General features: G+C 54.4%; 1 protein-coding gene across 4 annotated transcripts in view; it reads left to right on the top strand.

Moving 5' to 3' along the window:
- The window catches only part of MYH11 (myosin heavy chain 11), a 93,693-nt gene that overhangs the window by 47,850 nt on the left and 27,699 nt on the right, over positions 1–18,144 (top strand). For all 4 annotated transcript variants that reach the window (XM_081297133.1, XM_081297131.1, XM_081297132.1 and 1 more), the window contains 8 exons: positions 1,293–1,391; positions 2,978–3,121; positions 9,316–9,411; positions 11,732–11,850; positions 13,153–13,305; positions 14,215–14,388; positions 15,338–15,511; positions 17,643–17,757. In XM_081297133.1, coding sequence (XP_081153259.1) covers positions 1,293–1,391; positions 2,978–3,121; positions 9,316–9,411; positions 11,732–11,850; positions 13,153–13,305; positions 14,215–14,388; positions 15,338–15,511; positions 17,643–17,757 — 1,074 coding nt within the window. The remainder of the gene's footprint in view (positions 1–1,292; positions 1,392–2,977; positions 3,122–9,315; positions 9,412–11,731; positions 11,851–13,152; positions 13,306–14,214; positions 14,389–15,337; positions 15,512–17,642; positions 17,758–18,144) is intronic.

Below are 18,144 nucleotides of genomic sequence, written 5' to 3'. Positions count from 1 at the left end.
GCATCCAGGCAGCCCTCGGGCTCAAGATACCAGATTCACAGCAGAGCAGGACCCTGGCGGGAGGGACTCCAGTGAACTTCAGCTGCGCTTAGTGCCCCAGAAAAGAGGGCCACCTGTGGAGTGGTGCTGCCCCGAGTCCAGTTCTCAGCTCGGCCCTGTTGGTCGTGAGGTTGTGGGCAAGTTACTTAACCTCTCTGAGCCTCCACCCTCCCTTCTGCTCTCTGTAGAATGGGGGCGGTTCCCTCTCCTACTCTGTGGAGCTATTGAAGCTGTTAAATGAGATGATGTATGTGACCCATGACGTGGTATCTGATGGCTGGTGGCCGTTGGGTCACTAACTTGACCTGTGTGCTTTCCCATGGAAATCTGCCAAAGTTTTCTCCAGAAAAGGGACATTTGTGAACTGATATTTTTAAAAATCTTGACTTATCTGGAGAAGCATCCCAGCCATTGGTAGCTCCTTAAACCCAAGTGTGAGAACCAGGCTCTGTTTGATCATGCAGGGGGGACAGTCACTTGAATGCGTGAGGTCAAAACCAGCCCGGGCAGCAGAGAGGCCCCGTTTAAAAAAAAAAAAATTGGCAAAACCTTGATGGCTAAAGGGCCCGAGGGAGGTCATTTCTTCTCTGTTTCCCCAGTGCCACTAGATCAACTGTGTGGTCCCATCCCCGGTCATGCCGGGGCACGCACACGTTTCTCCCCTCTGGCCTCTTGTCACAGGCAGGTCCCCAGACCCTCTTCTGCAGCCCCAGATGCAGAGATGTCTGAGATGCGAACTCGCCCCAGAGCCGGTGGCCTCTGTCCACTCAGGACATTGCTGGTGTGCCTTGCTGTGGCGGTACCGCTGGGCTGCTCCAGGGCCCAGGGGGGCCATGTCTGATAGTTATGGTGTGTGCACAAAGCTCTGTGTGAAGTCTGGAAGGTTCTGGGCTCTCCAGGGCCAAGGGCTGAGAAAGGGGCTGTTCTTACAGCGTCGCTGACCCGACGCAGACCTTCATCCTGGGACGTGTCGGTCATCTTCTGTCTTTTCCTTCTGTCCCCTTGCTTCTCCCTGAGCCTGGTGACTACCAGCAGCACCTGGTAGGCTCCCTTGTCCACGGGGCTGACGGTGTCGGAGGACTGGGCGGCCAGCCTGTGGGACGCAGGCACCAAGGCCCAGCCCTCTAGGGCCATCCAAGAGCCCAGTCCAGGGTCCGTCATTGTCCCCTCCAGTGCCTGGAGGGACAGGGATGGGGAGAGGTGGGGTTCTGCGAGCACAGTGTCCTCAGGACCCTTGACTCCCCCGACACCAGACCTGCTGGAGAAGTCGCGGGCGATCCGCCAAGCCCGGGAGGAGAGGACCTTCCACATCTTTTACTACCTGATCGCTGGAGCCAAGGAGAAGATGAAAAGTGAGTCCTCCCAACAGCCATGGCCAAGCGGCTCGGCCTGCCTGTCACCAGGGCACGGGTGGGCGACCAGCTGTTCAGAAATGGGACCCACTTTGAGTGGCTGGTGGGCAGCTCCTGACCTTCCCAGATAGAGGGTGGCTTTTGTTTAGTCATCATTTACTGAGCACCTACTATGTGCCTCAGTGGACATCGACTGCAATCAGACATCAACCTTTAACCAAATCCAATTAGACACACCCGTGCCACCAAGGAGGGCAGAAGATGTCACCTTGTTGCTCAGTCGACGAACCTTCCTGAGGATGCAGGGTGCATTGTGATTTCATGAGGAATTCAGATGGTGGAATTAAGGACTTTTCATTACATGTGATTGGAAAGTGACTTCAAAGCAGCCTTTCTAGGAAAGGTCACCAAACTTTCTAAAAAAGGCCAAATGGCAGATCTTCTAGGCTTTGCTGGCCATGTCATTCATGTCACAGTTGCTCAGCTCAGCTAGCGTCTTCAGAAGCAGCCATAAGCTGGACCTAAACCACGCCGTGTGACTACGATGCAATGAATCTTATTTGCAGAAATGGGCCGAGTGCTGAGGTGTGCTGAGGTTTGCTGGCCTCTGTGGTAGGAAAAATTGTTTTCATGTAAAAGAAACACGCTTCGGGCCAGATTCCAGTAGGTCTGCAGCATATTATAAGCTTGGACCATGTAGTCGTCCAACTTAAAAGAGTATACACGGAACACAGCTAAAAACGGGATTGAGCCGGGTGCAGTGGCGCAGTCCTGTCATCCCAGCAGCTCTGGAGGCTGAGGCAGGAGGATCGCGAGTTCAAAGCCAACCTCAGGGACAGTGAGGTGCTAAGCCACTCAGTGGGACCCCGTCTCTAAATAAAGTACAGAATAGGCTGGGGTGTGGCTTGGTGTCAAGTGAGCCACAGGTAGACAGCAGCATCTACTTCCTACTAATAAGTTTAAGTCCCAAAGTCTATGAGAACAGCACCAGCTTTGCTTCCTGCCCTTGTGGTCCAGAGCTGGTTACTTTGGTTAAGAATATGACTAAGCGCGTGTGCTCTCCCACCCGGTGCCGGTGCCGGGGGAGGTACTGCCGAGCTCTGGCGGTGGTGTGGGGGGTGGGGTGACCTGGGACCTCGGCATGAGGTGGAGCAGTGCTGGGTGACAAGGGTGCTGGCTGGATGCCCAACTCCAGCAAGGGTGTGGCTCAGCGGCTCCAGTGCCAGTGGCCATGGGGTGGCCCAGGTCACATGTCCACAAACCTCGGCCCTCCACTGAGCACCAAAGGTGACAGGCGGATGGGCTGGTGACTTGGGCTCCAGCTCTGCACCCCGCCTCTGGTCTTCCTGAAGTTGGGCAAGAACGAGGACAGTGACGCAGTCCCTGGGGCCACCTGGTTCTCCATGACAGACCTGGGAAGGGGAGGGCGCAGTCCACCTTGCTGGGTGAGAGTGGCCGTGGCTGGTGAGGCCACCCACGTGATGACTCGGAGCAGGGTTTGACACTGTCCAGGCCTCGAGAAAGAAGGTGACGGCCGAGACCTGGCCCAGGCCGCGTGTCACGCCGCGCACTTGCCCCTCCCCCAGGTGACCTGCTCCTGGAGGGCTTCAACAACTACACGTTCCTGTCCAACGGCTTCGTGCCCATCCCGGCAGCCCAGGACGACGAGATGTTCCAGGAGACGCTGGAGGCCATGGCCATCATGGGCTTCACCGAGGAGGAGCAGCTAGGTAGGCTCGCACCCGGGGACAGGACACCCCGCCCAGGGTCCCCTGGAGTCCACCCGGGACCTCGGTGGTCAGAGTGGACCTCTGCTCTCTGCGTTCCCCGCCTCCCAGGGAGACGGCCCCCTGCTTATGCCTTGTGAGTGTTCCAGAAGAGCAGCTCAGGCTCCTATAGGTGACCAGGTCAGCTCCAGTGGACACTCGTGAGGCCAGTCAGCTCAGGGCTGCTGTCCTTGGCTGTGGCAGGAGATAGGGACTCAGGAGGTTTCCCTAGAACCTGGTTTCTCGTCCTCCGTCACTGACAACCTCGTCTCTAGGCAGCCCTCAGCACGGCTGCGTTCCAGCCTCATCCCGGGGTCTGTGTCCAGGGGGCAGCGCGCGTCCTGCTCGGTCCCCGAATGGGGTCTGTTGACTGGTTGGTCCAGGTTGAGGTGCCCTGTGCCGAGCTCCTCGTGATGGCAGGTTGTGGAATGTTCCGGAAGGGGCCGGTGGTGGTGTCGGAGAGGGCTTCTTGGGCTGCAGGTAGAGATGCCTCTGTAGGATCGGGGGCGGCCAGCAGGGTGGGCTGCTAGAGCTCTTTCAGAGAAGGCAGCCCTGGCCACAGACCCGGTGGACCCTGCCATCAGCCCAAGGCCAGAGAGCACTTGGGGCCCGGGGACAGGACAGCTCAGAGTCTTGGCCTGACGTTGTGCTTCCGGAAACACTTCTCCTTCTGGGCCGGGTGAGCCCCAGTGGTCAAGATTAAACACGAGGGCAGGATGGTGGAGGACTCCCCTCTCTTCCCCCGCCCCCGCGGTCCCCAGAGTGTCACTGAGGGCTGAAATGCGGGCGGGGGAGGGGCCAAAAAAGAAGGTCCCCAGGCTCAGCTGAGAGGTGGCTGCCCTTGGTGGCTTTTGGCCCGGGTCCCACAGCAGAATCTAGCACCGTGGACTCCCCAAATACAAGTCACTGTATTGGGGCAATGGGTCAGTTCTGCTTCTAATCTTGCTTTTTAAAAACATAGATGATTAAATACTTGTTATGTGTCAGAAATATTCTAAATCCTATTTTTCCCCCTCCTTAAGGTACCAGGGTGTTCTATATAGTCTTATTTAAATAGTGAAAAAAAAAATTGGGACAAACTGAAATGTTGATCTGTAAAGGATTTGTTAAATCGTCACCTGTCCCTTGTGAAGGAAACCAATTTAAACTGCTTTGGAAAAACACAGGCCTCTGTGGAAATGCTTACAGTATATTCAAAGTGAAGACGTTAGGTGACAAGTGTGTGAAGGGCTTTATATGCAGCATTTAACATCACGACAACCCTGTGAGGCAGCTACTGTTATCCTCAGTTTGTTGATGGGGAAACCAAGAAACAGAGAAGGACACACTTACCCAAGGACACACAGCAAGTTGCGGGTGGAGCTGGGGCTCGCTCTTGGGGCTTTTGAATTCCCAGTCCCTGCTTTTGTCTGTGGAAAGGGAGTTTTGATCCTTTAAAATTCTGTAAAAACTCTGTGTCAGGACCTGGTGGAAACGGGCTAGAAGGATCCGGGCGTGTTCTCGATGTGGACCCCCCCACTGCCGGGTGGTCTCTACTGAGCTTTGACCCGAGACCATTCCCTTCTCTACCCTCCGTCAGTTCTTTTGATGGCTTTCAAAGTGAGATGGCAGCCTGGCGCTTAGTAGGTCTTCCTCTCCTCTTGGTGGTCTCCCTTTGAACCACAGAGAGAGCCAATGCCAGGTCCAGTACCTGCCCACAACTTAACCATAGGATTTGTTTCCCTGGTTTTTCATCTTTAAAGTTGTCCTCTACTTTGGGCCAAGTGAGGCTGGAGCTTTACTTAAGATGAAGTTTCCTAATAAAATAAATTTAAGGAAATAGAAGTGAATTTAAAGAAGAAAGTGAAGTCAATAATAGATCAGACAGTGCCCAGAGCAGGTCATGATGATGAGCTGATGGCAGAGCTCCTGGGACCCGGACAGACCAGGGGGTGTGCTGGCTGCAGGTCCACACTCCTCCACCACATCGTCCACACCAGACCACAGGGGCTGGGGGCAGCTCGGGGGTACACATATGTGTCCTCCAGCACGTGCAAGACCCTGGCTTCCCTCCCCAGCACCGCCACCCCCCACACACACATGAGGCCAGAGGAGAACCAGGGGCAGGGAGGAGTGTCAGGAGCAGCATGAGGCTGCAGGTGACAGGGATTCCTTGCCACATCGGTTCTGATCTTGGAATAACTGCAGAGTCACCAGAGCCCCGGAGAGCGAGCCGGAAGGGACCTTGGAGACTGGCAGTCCAGCCGCCTCTGTTTCTTGGAGCTCAGCAAGAGAAGGGTCACAGCCTGTCTCAGTTGGGACGGGAGCAGCAAGAGTGACAGGATGGCAGCTAACGTTGCTGGGCACCGGCCCTGTGACTTAATCCTGGTGACCATCCTATGGGGAAGGTGTCTTATGGGTCTTCAGATGGTGAAACAAAGGCCCAGAGAGGCGGATAACTCACTTGAGGTCACACAGCTGCTAAGAACAGGGCCAGGACCTGAGCCTCTGCGGTCAGCATCCGCATCCGGGCACCGAGACTCTCAGGGCTGTGGAGATTGGTGACCCCACCTCAGTCATCGGCACATGATGCTACTTGTGGTTGTATCTGTATCATTGTTGTGATTTCTATGACCCTTCTCACTCTGGGCTTTGTCATAAATGATAGTTTATATAAAATCACTAATTTGATGTCCTAGTTATATTGATTCTAATAAATACCTGATTATTAAGATCTTTTTTAAAAAAAAAGTTCCACTGGGTGTGGTGGCACATGTCTGTAATTCCAGACACTCAGGAGGCCGAGGCAGGAGGATTGCAAGTTCGAGACCAGCCTCAGCAATTTAGTGAGGCCCTAAGCATCTTAGCGAGGTCTGTCTCAAAATAAAAAATAAAAAGGTTTGAGGATGTGGCTCGGAGGTTAAATGCCCCTGGGTGTTCCATCCCCAGTACCAAGAGAAAAGAAAAAAAAAGTTTCACATGCAACTGAAATCATCCGTCCCGCAGGGTGCCGGCCATCGCCCCTCCCCGTTGGTGGGGCCAGGTGCCTGTCCACAAGCTCTTTCCACTCATCCCTGTGGCCTGGGTTAGGTCACCACCCTTTGGTCGTTTCTATGATCACATTAACTGCGTCAGAAAATGCAGATAGGTAGCCCCTGGGCCTGCAGGAGAGAACTTGGCCCCCGCGATCCTCATAGCTGACTTTTAACTGGTTTCCTACATTAAAATGTGGGCAGATTTCACGCAAAAATCTGGGTTGGCATCATCTTTGGGAAAATCAGAAGTTCTGGCAACACCTGGCTGATCTCCTGGGGACAACAGCACAGTCACTGTCCCCTTTGTGTGTGGTTACAGTCACCCAGGCCCCATCGGTCCCCTCTGTCCATTTAGGCCAGTTCTCCATGAGGGGTGAGCTTGTCCCCCAGGGGACATTAGAGCCGTCTCGGGAGACATTTTTGCTTGTCCCACCTCTGGAGGGGGAGCATGCTGTCATCTAGTGGTCAAAGACCAGGGGTGCTGGACATGTCCTCCCGGGGTGCCCAGGAAGCCGCCCACAACCAGGATGGTTCGGGCCCCACGTTTCAGTGAAGCCAAGGGGTGGTCGCGGGCTCTGCAGGCCTTCCAGCAAGTTCTGGTGTAGACCTGCACTTAGAAGTCAGGGGTGCAGCCCTCGGCAGCTGACAGAGCCCCTTCTCAGCGGTGGTGGTGAAGGAGCCCGTCTTAGCAGCCTCCCGTCAACCGCGGCTTTGTGCTCGGTGCCTGGGAGCAGCCGGGTGAGGGCCAGCAGCTGGGTCTTTCTCCCGCTGAGTGGGGCCTGGCCCCCATGGTGTGAGGACAGCTGCTGGGAAGGGCCTTGCAACCCGCGGTTTGGCCTCAGGAACTGGAGAAGGCTGCCATCTCTAGGCTTTGCTCCTGGAACACAGCGACTTCTTAGAATCCAGAACTCTCGGCGACTGATTCCCGAGTTCGGCTAAGATGAGCATTTACTTTAAGTAGTTATCTGTCTTCCACTATCTCCCCATCCTGCCCCTGTCCTCCACATCCATCTAGCCTCCATTCAGCCTTCAAACGTTCATATCATCTATCACTCCATTCTCCATCTATCCACTCATCTTTCATCTATCGTCTTCCATCCACCCAGCCTCCATCCAGCCTCCACCCACCTATCATCCATCCACCCATCCAGCCTCCATCCACCCAGCCTCCATCTACCCATCATCTATCCACCCAGCCTCCATCCATCCATCCAGCTTCCATCCACCCAGGCTCCATCCACCCATTCACTCATCCATCCCCCATCCATCCATCCAGCCTCCATCCACGCATCCACCCATCATCCATCCACCTATCCATCTATTCATCCTTCATCTATCCATCCTCTTCCATCCTCTCTCCATTCATCTACCATCCATCACTCCATCCTCCATCCATCACTTTATTCTCGATCTGTTCATTCTTCACTCACTCATCTCCTGTCTATCCATTTGAATTCTTCCGTCCATCCGTCCATCACTCCATCCTCTTTCCATCCATCACTTCATTCTCCACCCTGCCCACATCCATCTGTCCATCATGCCTTCCTCCTTCCCTCCCGTGTGTCTGGATCCCGGACTCGGCTTCGGGAATGCCAAAGTGTTTGAGGCATACCCCCACCTAACAGAAACGCATGGCCCTGAACAGATTCCAGCGCAGAAGCCATTTTCACGGTAACGTGAGCCGAGTACGGAGTCCCGAGAGTTCTGGGAGTAGAGCATTTTTGTCTGAAGATATATCTAGATGATAATTGGGGAAAATTTCCCACCTTCTTATCCTAACTTGAGCCTCTCATACATCCAGTGGGGTATGTTAAGAAGCATAAGGTTTTAAAAAAAACTCATATTAATAAGTGAGATACATTTAGAAAATCACGTCTATCCTAAATGTACTGTTCAACGAGTTTTTATAAACTGGACACACCTGTGGAACTAGCACCTGTTTTAAGCTAGACGCCACCCCCAGCCCCTCCAGACTCCCAGCCAGCAGCTCCCCCTAGTTAGGTTAGCCATCGCCCGACCTCTAAAGAGGTGGATTCGTTTTGTCTGTCTTGAACTTTCTCTGAATGCACTTACAAGGTGTGTTCTTGTCTGCGCCTGCGTCCTTTGCTCAGCTTCTTGTCTTGACGCGTCAGCTGGGTTGTCTGTAGTTACAGATCACTCATTCTCCTGACCTGCAGCAGGGGTTGGCAAGCAGCTTCTGTAAATTCCACAGAGTAAATATTTTAGCCTCCATGGGTCAGACAATGCCTGTTGCAGCTGTTCAACTCTGCCGTTGCAGCAAGCAAACAGCTCCAGACACTGCACCAATGAATGAGGGTGACTGTGTTCTAATAAAACTTTATTAGTAATAGCAATCGGCGGGCCACATGTGGTCCACGGGCTGGAGTTTGCCAGTCTGTGCCGTGTAGCATTCCATTGTAGCACAAGGGTTTTAGCAATGATCTGGAGCCATTCAGTCACCGTCTGGGTATTCGCTGTGTGTGCAGGGAACCAGGTGGTTCAGCTCTGTCCTCCACACAGGAGCTCAGGACTGAATCTCCTCATTAAAAAACATGTAGGTGGGTTCTGGTCCCCAGTGACTTTGAGATTGGAAACCTGGCACACCTGAGGACTGATGCTTAGTACTGGCACACCTTAGGACTGATGCTTAGTACTGGCACACCTTAGTACTGATGCTTAGTACTGGCACACCTTAGTACTGATGCTTAGTACTGGCATACCTGAGGACTGATGCTTAGTACTGGCACACCTGAGTACTGATGCTTAGTACTGGCACACCTGAGTACTGATGCTTAGTACTGGCACACCTTAGGACTGATGCTTAGTACTGGCACACCTTAGTACTGATGCTTAGTACTGGCATACCTGAGGACTGATGCTTAGTACTGGCACACCTGAGTACTGATGCTTAGTACTGGCACACCTGAGTACTGATGCTTAGTACTGGCACACCTTAGGACTGATGCTTAGTACTGGCACACCTTAGGACTGATGCTTAGTACTGGCATACCTTAGGACTGATGCTTAGTACTGGCACACCTGAGTACTGATGCTTAGTACTGGCACACCTGAGGACTGATGCTTAGTACTGGCACACCTGAGTACTGATGCCGTGTCTGACCTGCTCTTCTCTCCTCACCTCAGCCATATTGAAGGTGGTGTCATCCGTCTTACAGCTTGGAAATATCGTCTTCAAGAAGGAAAGGAACACAGACCAGGCGTCCATGCCGGATAACACAGGTACTCGCCACCTTTTCCCGGTGAGGGAAGTCCCAGAGGTAGAGGGAGGGACCCCTTCTACCGTTGCCGGTGGGGCCATCCTCCTCCTCTCCATGCTTCCTTTGTTGTGGATTCAGCACCTGCGGTCAGCTGGGTGCAGAACTGCAGAAGTGCACAAGAAGACTGTTTGAGAGGGCAGGAGCACTCTGTGTCCATTTTATTTCTCACACTCACGTAACTGTTACTGCAATGTATCGATGGTGATTAGTCTATCTTATTAGTCATGGTTGCCGACTTCTCAATGTGCCTGATTTATAAGTTAAACTTTATCATATGTGTCGAAGAAAATATCTGTAGGATTTGGTTCCATCTGTGATTTCTGGGGGTCTCAGAACGGGTGCCCCACTCACAAGGGGGGCGTTTCTGCACCTCGGGGTGAGGGCACCCAGGAGATCCACAATGGCTGGACTAGGTTCTGGTCACGGACTTTTCCTGGCTGAAGACCTGATGGTGGGAAGTTCCTAAAGTGGGGTGTTTTAGAATTCTGAAGGGGTTCATCTCTCCCAAAACCCTCCACTCGTTTGTTTGTTCAGTATTTCTTGAGCGCCTGCTGTATGCACTGGACACAGTGGGAGATGAGCCGGGACTGGCCCTTCTTATGGTGTAAGTGGTCCTGTCCGGGGGACCGTCCTCCAATCTCCCGGTAAACGAGACCGGCCAGATGAAACGCGGGAGGCCGAGTCGAGTGTGAATTTCAGTAAACAGCAAACACCTCTATCATAGCTTTGTCTGCTCCAGTCACGTTTTGTGTCTCTGGGACCAACACGCATGACAAGAACAACACAGAGGAGGAAAGGTTTATTTTGGCTCCTGGATTCAGAGGTTCAGTCCCTAGTCAGCCGAGTCCTTCCCACCGGCCCAAAGTGAGGCCGAAGGTCATGGCGGAAGGGATGGCGGAGGAAAGAGCTCAGGACACGGCCGGCAGAGAGCGCTCCACTAAAGAAAGCAAACATACATCCCAAAGGCACACCCCACACCCACCCTTCCAACTCACCCTACCTGCCGACAGTCACCACCCAGTTAATCCGACCGAAGTGGATCAATCCACTAACACAACTGCGTCTCTCGTGACCCAGTCGTCCCACCTGCAGACTTTCTTGCATTGCCTCACACTCGAGCTTTTGAGGGGCACCTCATAGCTAAACCATCACCATGTCCCATGTAGCATCTGAGAACTATATCAATATGATTGATTAATGGTATTAATCTGAAATCACATTTAACTGGGAATTCCATTGGTTGGTTGGTTTTTTTCCCCTCCACTAAATCTGACAACCGTCCCTGGAAACAAACAATTCTGAGTGTCTCGAGACCACAGGCCGCCATGCTTGTTGGTGGCCGAGCTGGGAGGTTGGGCAGGGTGCCAGGGCTGCCGTCCTATCACACCTATCCCGTTTGTTCACTTCCCAAATGTGGCAAGTTGTAACCGAATCCACTGTCCCAGAGAGAAGTCAGGGAAATGAGAAATGGAAAAGAATCCTTGGAAAGCAATGGTGAGGGCAGTCCTGACAGTCTCTTACTCAGTGTTGCTCTGTGACATAAACCATGTGATCGACAAAAGCCATGTCACACTGTTGACATCGTTCTACACACAGATTCTTAACACTTGCCATTGTCTAGATGGCTCCCCCCCCCCAACTGTGACAAACAAAAACGTCTCTGGACATTGCCAAATGTCCCCTAGGGACACACTCATTCCCACTCAGAGCCACGGGTCTAGAGAGAGACTGTTCCCTTTCCCTGCTGTTTGCCTTTGGGTTTCCATGAAATCAGGGCAACCCGTCTCTGTCCACTCCCCCATACTGATGGGCGTGGCAGCGGTTTCCGGCATTCTGCTCCGGCATTCTGTGTCCTAGAACACTGGAACAAAATTTGAAATATTTCTTGAATAGCTGCCATATGTCAGGCCCTTTACAAACCTCACCTCGGCTGTTGGTGTTGACAACTGGACAGGACACCCAATGGCTGGCCCTTTACAGAGCTGAGGAAGGCGCGGCTCCAGGAGGTTGACCGCCTTGTCCACAGTCCCATGACTCGGAAGTGAGCAGGGCAAGGACTTGGACTTGGATGTATCTGACCCCTGTCCCCTGTAGCTGCAGCCCACCCCATGTTTGCCTCTTAGGAAAACACTCAGGGAACGGTCACTAGGAGCGTGGTTCTAGGACTCTTGCCGTGCTCACACACAAGGCCCCGTGTCCCAAGAGTGGCCTGCACAGAGCGCAAACGTGTATGTGGGGGGGGTCCTTTGTGACACACTCGAGATGCTTCTTTCCTCATCCAGCTGCTCAGAAAGTTTGCCACCTCATGGGAATTAACGTGACGGATTTCACCAGAGCCATACTAACCCCACGGATCAAAGTGGGACGGGACGTGGTACAGAAAGCTCAGACGAAAGAACAGGTAAGATGTTCCTGCCATTCATTCCTGCAGAATCTCCTGTCTACCCACCCACCCACTCAGCACGCATCCAGCCACTCAATGTCCATCTAGATATTCTCCCACCCACCCATCCATTAATCCATCCATCCGCCTATCTCCCCATCTGCCAATCCATTCTCCCACCCATCCACACATCCTCCACCCGTCTACCAATCCACCCACCCACCCACTCTTCCAACTCCATCCACCCACCCACTCTCCCAATATCCATCCACTCACCTGTACAATACCCATCAACCTGCCTTTCTTCCACTTATTCATCCATCCACCAGTCTACCTACCCACCCACCTAACCATACACATACATACACCATCCATCCGTCCGTCCATAGTCCATCCACACATCCATGCATCTACACACTTATCCATCCATCCATCCATCGATATATTAACCCACCCACCTGCCCATCCATCCACTCACCCACCCTTTCATTCATCTAGCTACTCTCACATTCAGCACCTGTCTACCCACCTATCCCACATCCACACATCCACCCACCTCCCTACCCATCCATCCACATGTCCATCTATTTAGTTATCTATTCTTCACTCACCCAGCTGCCCAGCCACCCACCCACCCACACATCCAACATCCAACATCCATCTATATATCTGTGTATTCATTCACCTGTTGACCCACCATCCACCTGTCTAGCCACCTATCCATTCACCCAGCTGCCCACCCACCCATCCACCCATCCATCCCTTTATCTCGCATCCATTCAACACTAGAACACTTGAGTCGACCTCTCAGCCATGGTCTGAGGTCTGGCGGGCAGACTTACCTGTGGAAATGCCCGTAGACCTTTTCTAGAGGCAGGTGTCTACCTCTAATGGTCCTGGGGTGAAACAGCCTCCCCGGTTCCCCGAGAGGAGGCATTCAGGACCCACAGGGTCACTCCTTGGGCCTGACTATGCTTACTGCAGCTTTCCTGCTGGTGACAGGCATGATAAAATTTCCCTTCGTGTTGGTTGGTTTATTTTTTAAAGGGTTGATTAAAGGTAAGGGGAGAGGCATATGGTGGTTCATGCCTTGATCCCAGCCACTCAGGAGCTGGGGCAGGAGGATTGCAAGTTTGAGGTCAGCCTCAGCAGCTTAGAACTTGTCTCAAAATTAAACAGGCCAGGGAAGTAGTTTATGGAAAAGCACCCTGGGCTCAATCCCCAGTACCAAAATAAATAAATACAATAGGAAGAGAGTAAAAATCTGAACCTGCAGTCTGTCCCCGATGTGAAACACCCAGCTCTCTTCCTCCCCTGCAGGCTGACTTCGCCATAGAGGCTTTGGCCAAGGCCACCTATGAGCGCCTTTTCCGCTGGATACTCAGCCGTGTGAACAAAGCCCTGGACAAGACACATCGGCAAGGGGCTTCCTTCCTGGGCATCCTGGACATTGCTGGCTTTGAGATCTTTGAGGTACAGCTTGGTGGGATCCTGGCAGCCCTGGTCCTGGTCCTCTGGGATGAGGCTGTCCCCTGGACAGATCCCTGGGTTGGAGAAAGGCATGCACTTGCCCACTGCAGAGTGGAAAGCTGTCTAGGTAGGGTCAGAGGCGTGGTGCATGAGAGGCAGAAGTCCGACAGGGAATGTATTGGTTTTCGTAACTAAGACGCCCAGAGGTACAGGAGCATCCAGCAGGCAAGGCCTGACCTCTCGCCATCTTTCTCTCTACCTTCCTTCATATTGGCCCCATTCTTAAGTGGGCTGTCCCTAATGGTGGCTGTCCCTAATGGTGCCACAGCTCCAGACTGTCTCTCGGCAACCCTGGCAGAAAACACTCTGTGTTTCAACAGTTCCAACTAAAATCGTGGCATGGAGTCTCACTGACTCCTACTCACCCGAGTTGGGCCCCATGGTCACCTCCAAGCCCAGCGCTGTTTTCAAGGTGTTGCGGTATTTTGTGTAGTATAAACACGGTTGGTTCCTGGAGACCACTCCCATGGTTTGGAAGAAAACTCTAAGAAAAGGATCTGGGAGTGATGGAGGTAGAAAAGAGCCTCCTGCAGAATTACCGAGTCTGAGCCTCAGTTCCCAGTCTGTAAAGTGGGGATGAGAACTTGCCTGAGGGGCTTCTCCATCCGTAGGTCATTCTGCGATGGAAAAGATAAGGGTCTTAAAGCCAGGCCATGTGGCTGGGGCTGTGTCATACCTGATGGCCTCTGGGCAGCCTGTTGGGCCCCAGCCCTCTGGGTGCTGGAGTGAGCTCGGGAGGGGGCGTGGCCACGGGACTCCTGGGGAGGGGGCGTGGCCTCGGGGCTCCTGGGGCTCCTGGGGCTCCTGGGGCCGGACCTTACCGCTGACGCTCAGCCCCGGCCTGTCCTGCAGGTGAACTCCTTCGAGCAGCTGTGCATCAACTACACCAACGAGAAGCTGCAGCAGCTCTTCAACCACACCATGTTCATCCTGGAGCAGGAGGAGTACCAGCGCGAGGGCATCGAGTGGAACTTCATCGACTTCGGCCTCGACCTGCAGCCCTGCATCGAGCTCATCGAGCGGCCGGTGAGGGGCGGCACGGCTGCGGGGCGCGCAGGGCACCGCGCTTAGCTGCACGTGGACCCCGGGCTCGCCCCCTCCGCGCACCGCTTCCCCTCACCGAGCCCCTAGGCCGAGTCTGTGACCTAAACCACACTTTCCGCTAACGCACATTCTATCGTCACAGGTATTGTCCTTTTCCAAAATGTCCCCTCTCGCTCCTCTTCCTTCCCCCCCTTCCTTTCCCTCTCCAACGTGCTCTTCCCCGAAGGTGGGCGTCTGTTCTGTTCCCTGCTGTACCCCAACTCCCGGAAACCATCGTAGGTCGACAGTAAACATTGGCTGATAAATATTAACTGAGCGCCTACTATGGGCTGGGCCCTTCTTCAGGGGCTGAGGGTGTAACTGAGACAGACAGGGGTCCCTCCCTCCTTGGAGGAACAGTGAAACCGGAAAAAAAAAAAAAAAAGCAAATAAAACGCCTTCAGGGCCACTGTGGAGAGATTTGGGAAGAAGGCCAGCTGTGGACAGAACAGTCAAAGAATGCTTCTCTGAGACCGAGTCAGCAGGGCAATGGCACGTGCAGATTTGGCCATGGTCCTGAGGCCTTAGTCCAGCCTGTCTCGGCCTCAAGGAGATGCTTGACTGACAGCAATCCTAGGGGGTTTGATGAGTGAAGAAAGCACCTAATTTGTTTGCAAGGACTTGCAATCTCTGAGTTTTCCACTAGGGGAAGCAGCAAGCTCCTCCCCTCTTTGGCTCTGCCTTGCACCCCAGGGCCATTCACTGTCCAGGGCTAATTTCAGGATAGATTTTGGGGGTAGGGGACATGGGGACACAAATCCACCTTATTCAGGCAAGTATGGTGACAACAGGGGAGGCCTATGCAGTGTGCTTGGGGGGAGGGGCTCTCCCAGTGTTCCTGAAGCGGGAGTGACCTGCCTCCCTGTGGTTCCTGCCCCCTTGTCCTCCACAGAACAACCCTCCCGGTGTGCTGGCCCTGCTGGACGAGGAGTGCTGGTTCCCCAAGGCCACAGACAAGTCCTTTGTGGAGAAGCTGTGCTCAGAGCAGGGCAACCACCCCAAGTTCCAGAAGCCCAAGCAACTCAAGGACAAAACCGAGTTCTCCATCATCCACTACGCTGGCAAGGTACCTGCTCGCCCAGCGCCCCCTCTGTCCACGGGACCCAGGTGGATGATCAGACCAGGGATGATTGGGAAGTGGCAGTACCCTGGGGCTGGCTGGAAACCCCAAAGGCACGTAGCAGGTCACACTCAGCCAGGGCCTGTGTACGATTGGTCTGTGCATCCATAAGGGGAGAGACTGCACCCCTCCAGTGTATTTAAACGTGGCAGCCAGGCTCTTCTTTCTTGGATAGACTCTAAATCCTGCCTTCTGTGAGTTAAACCCCAAAAGAAGGATCAACTAGAATGAGGTGACCACTAAATCTACCTTGGGTTTAACCAATGTCCCCGCCATTGCCAGCCTGTTCCCCCTGGGGAAGTCTACGGTAGTTTTTTCCTCCTCCTCCCCGACTCCATCCTCCCCCCCCACTCCATCCTCCCTCCCCCCACTCCATCCTCCCTCCCCCCACTCCATCTTCCCTCCCCCCACTCCATCCTCCCTCCTCCCCCCACTCCATCCTCCCTCCTCCCCCCACTCCATCCTCCCTCCTCCCCCCACTCCATCCTCCCTCCTCCCCCCACTCCATCCTTCCTCCCCCCACTCCATCCTCCCTCCCTCCCCCCCACTCCATCCTCCCTCCTCCCCCCACTCCATCCTCCCTCCCCCCCACTCCATCCTCCCTCCCTCCCCACTCCATCCTCCCTCCCCCATTCCATCCTCCCTCCCCCCCACTCCATCCTCCCTCCCTCCCCCCCACTCCATCCTCCCTCCCCCCACTCCATCCTCCCTCCCCCCCACTCCATCCTCCCTCCCCCCCCACTCCATCCTCCCTCCCCCCCACTCCATCCTCCCTCCCCCATTCCATCCTCCCTCCCCCATTCCATCCTCCCTCCCCCCCACTCCATCCTCCCTCCCCCATTCCATCCTCCCTCCCCCATTCCATCCTCCCTCCCCCATTCCATCCTCCCTCCCCCCCCACTCCATCCTCCCTCCTCCCCCCCACTCCATCCTCCCTCCTCCCCCCCACTCCATCCTCCCTGTCCTCCCTGTCCTCCATCATCACCATGTCCTGCCTGTTGACACACAGGACCTTGCCTTATGGCTCCTGAATGTCCTGAACAATGTAGGAAGGCCCTCGCTTGGTCTGGCTTGCAGAATCATTTTATGACCCCCACCCCCAATAACCCCACTGCATTGTGAGACCAGCGGGTGACAAACTACAAGCCCAAGGGTCAAACCTGGCCCACAGAGTGCGTTTATAAATAGTTTTATTGGAACCCGGCCAGGCCCATTTTCTCACAGAAGGTCTACAGCCGCTTTCGGGCCCCAAGGACAGAGCTGGACAGGCGTGGCTCACCAAGCTGGAAACATTTACCCTCTAGGCTCTTGACCAACGGCCCCCACTCTGCTCTACATTCAAGGGAGATTATGCTCCTTTAAGTGCACAGAGGAAACACTTTTATCTTTCTGGCTTCATGCGTGTCTTTCCCAGGCCCCTCTCAGATCAGGCCTGGCCATCACCTTGACAACCCACATCCCATAATAATCCACCAGATCCGCTTCTTTCATTTCAAGGTCACAGTAATAAGATGAAGGCTTTGGCCAGGAATTCCAAGGGCCTTCAACATTTGTGTGTTTGTGAGTTGGGTGTGTGTGTGTGTTTTTGTGTGTTTGTGTGTTGGTGTGTGTGTGTGTGTGTGTGTACGTACCCAGGGGTCAGAACCTCCAAGTTAAAAAAAAAAATAATGTTCCCCAGAGACTGGGAAAGAGGACCCCAGGCTTAGTCCAGAAACTCGGAAGTCGTCAGGGCTTCTCTGGGTGAGGGGACGGTGGGTGTGGGGAGGACTCTGGCTACCCACAGGCCCATCCTTAGCCTTTTTATAACTCCGGGGCCTTGTGCCCCTCTCTGGAGAGAGGAGGTGCCAGGGGAGGGGCTGCAGGAGACTGTGGGAGGGAGAGGCCTTCCCTGCAATGGCCACGGCTTGCTGACCCTCCAGGGCTCGGGGCCCTTGATCCATGGGCCTCCCTCATGGCGGCTGCAAACGTCCTTTCCTCGCTGACCTTGGGAGATCTGGGAGGGAACCCGGAGGCCCTGGGCCCTGCCATTGGCGTCTGACTGGAGAGGGTACCTGACCGGTGCGGTGGTCCTTGGCAGGTGGACTATAACGCCAGTGCCTGGCTGACCAAGAACATGGACCCGCTGAATGACAACGTGACTTCCCTCCTCAATGCCTCCTCAGACAAGTTTGTGGCCGACCTGTGGAAGGACGGTGAGGCCCTCCTGCTCTGGAGGCTGCTTCCAGGGGGAGGCTGAGCTCCTCAGTCCTCCCTCTCTTCCAGCTGCCCCAGGAGAGGAGGCCTGTGCGCGGGGCAGGGGAGAGGACCCTGTTGTCCTGAGTGGTGTCCCCGAGTCCCCTCAACCCCATACCTGGACCCCAGGGGGCAGGTCTGAGGTCAGGGCTCAGAGGAAACGGTGACCAGGCAGGTGGGTCAGACTACCCCCAACTGAGGTCAGAAGGACCTGGCTTCATTCAGCCTCGTCTTCGCCACGCACAGGCAGCCAGAGGACCAGAGCCGGGCGGGTCTCTGTTCTGTTCATGGTGGCCCCTGGGGCCAAGCACAGGGTGAACACTGACTTTATAGCTTCGGGGTCCTCA

Source organism: Spermophilus citellus (assembly GCF_964194105.1).
Source record: "Spermophilus citellus genome assembly, chromosome: 6".
Taxonomy (NCBI): domain Eukaryota; kingdom Metazoa; phylum Chordata; class Mammalia; order Rodentia; family Sciuridae; genus Spermophilus; species Spermophilus citellus.
This window is presented reverse-complemented; position numbering and strand designations above follow the sequence as displayed.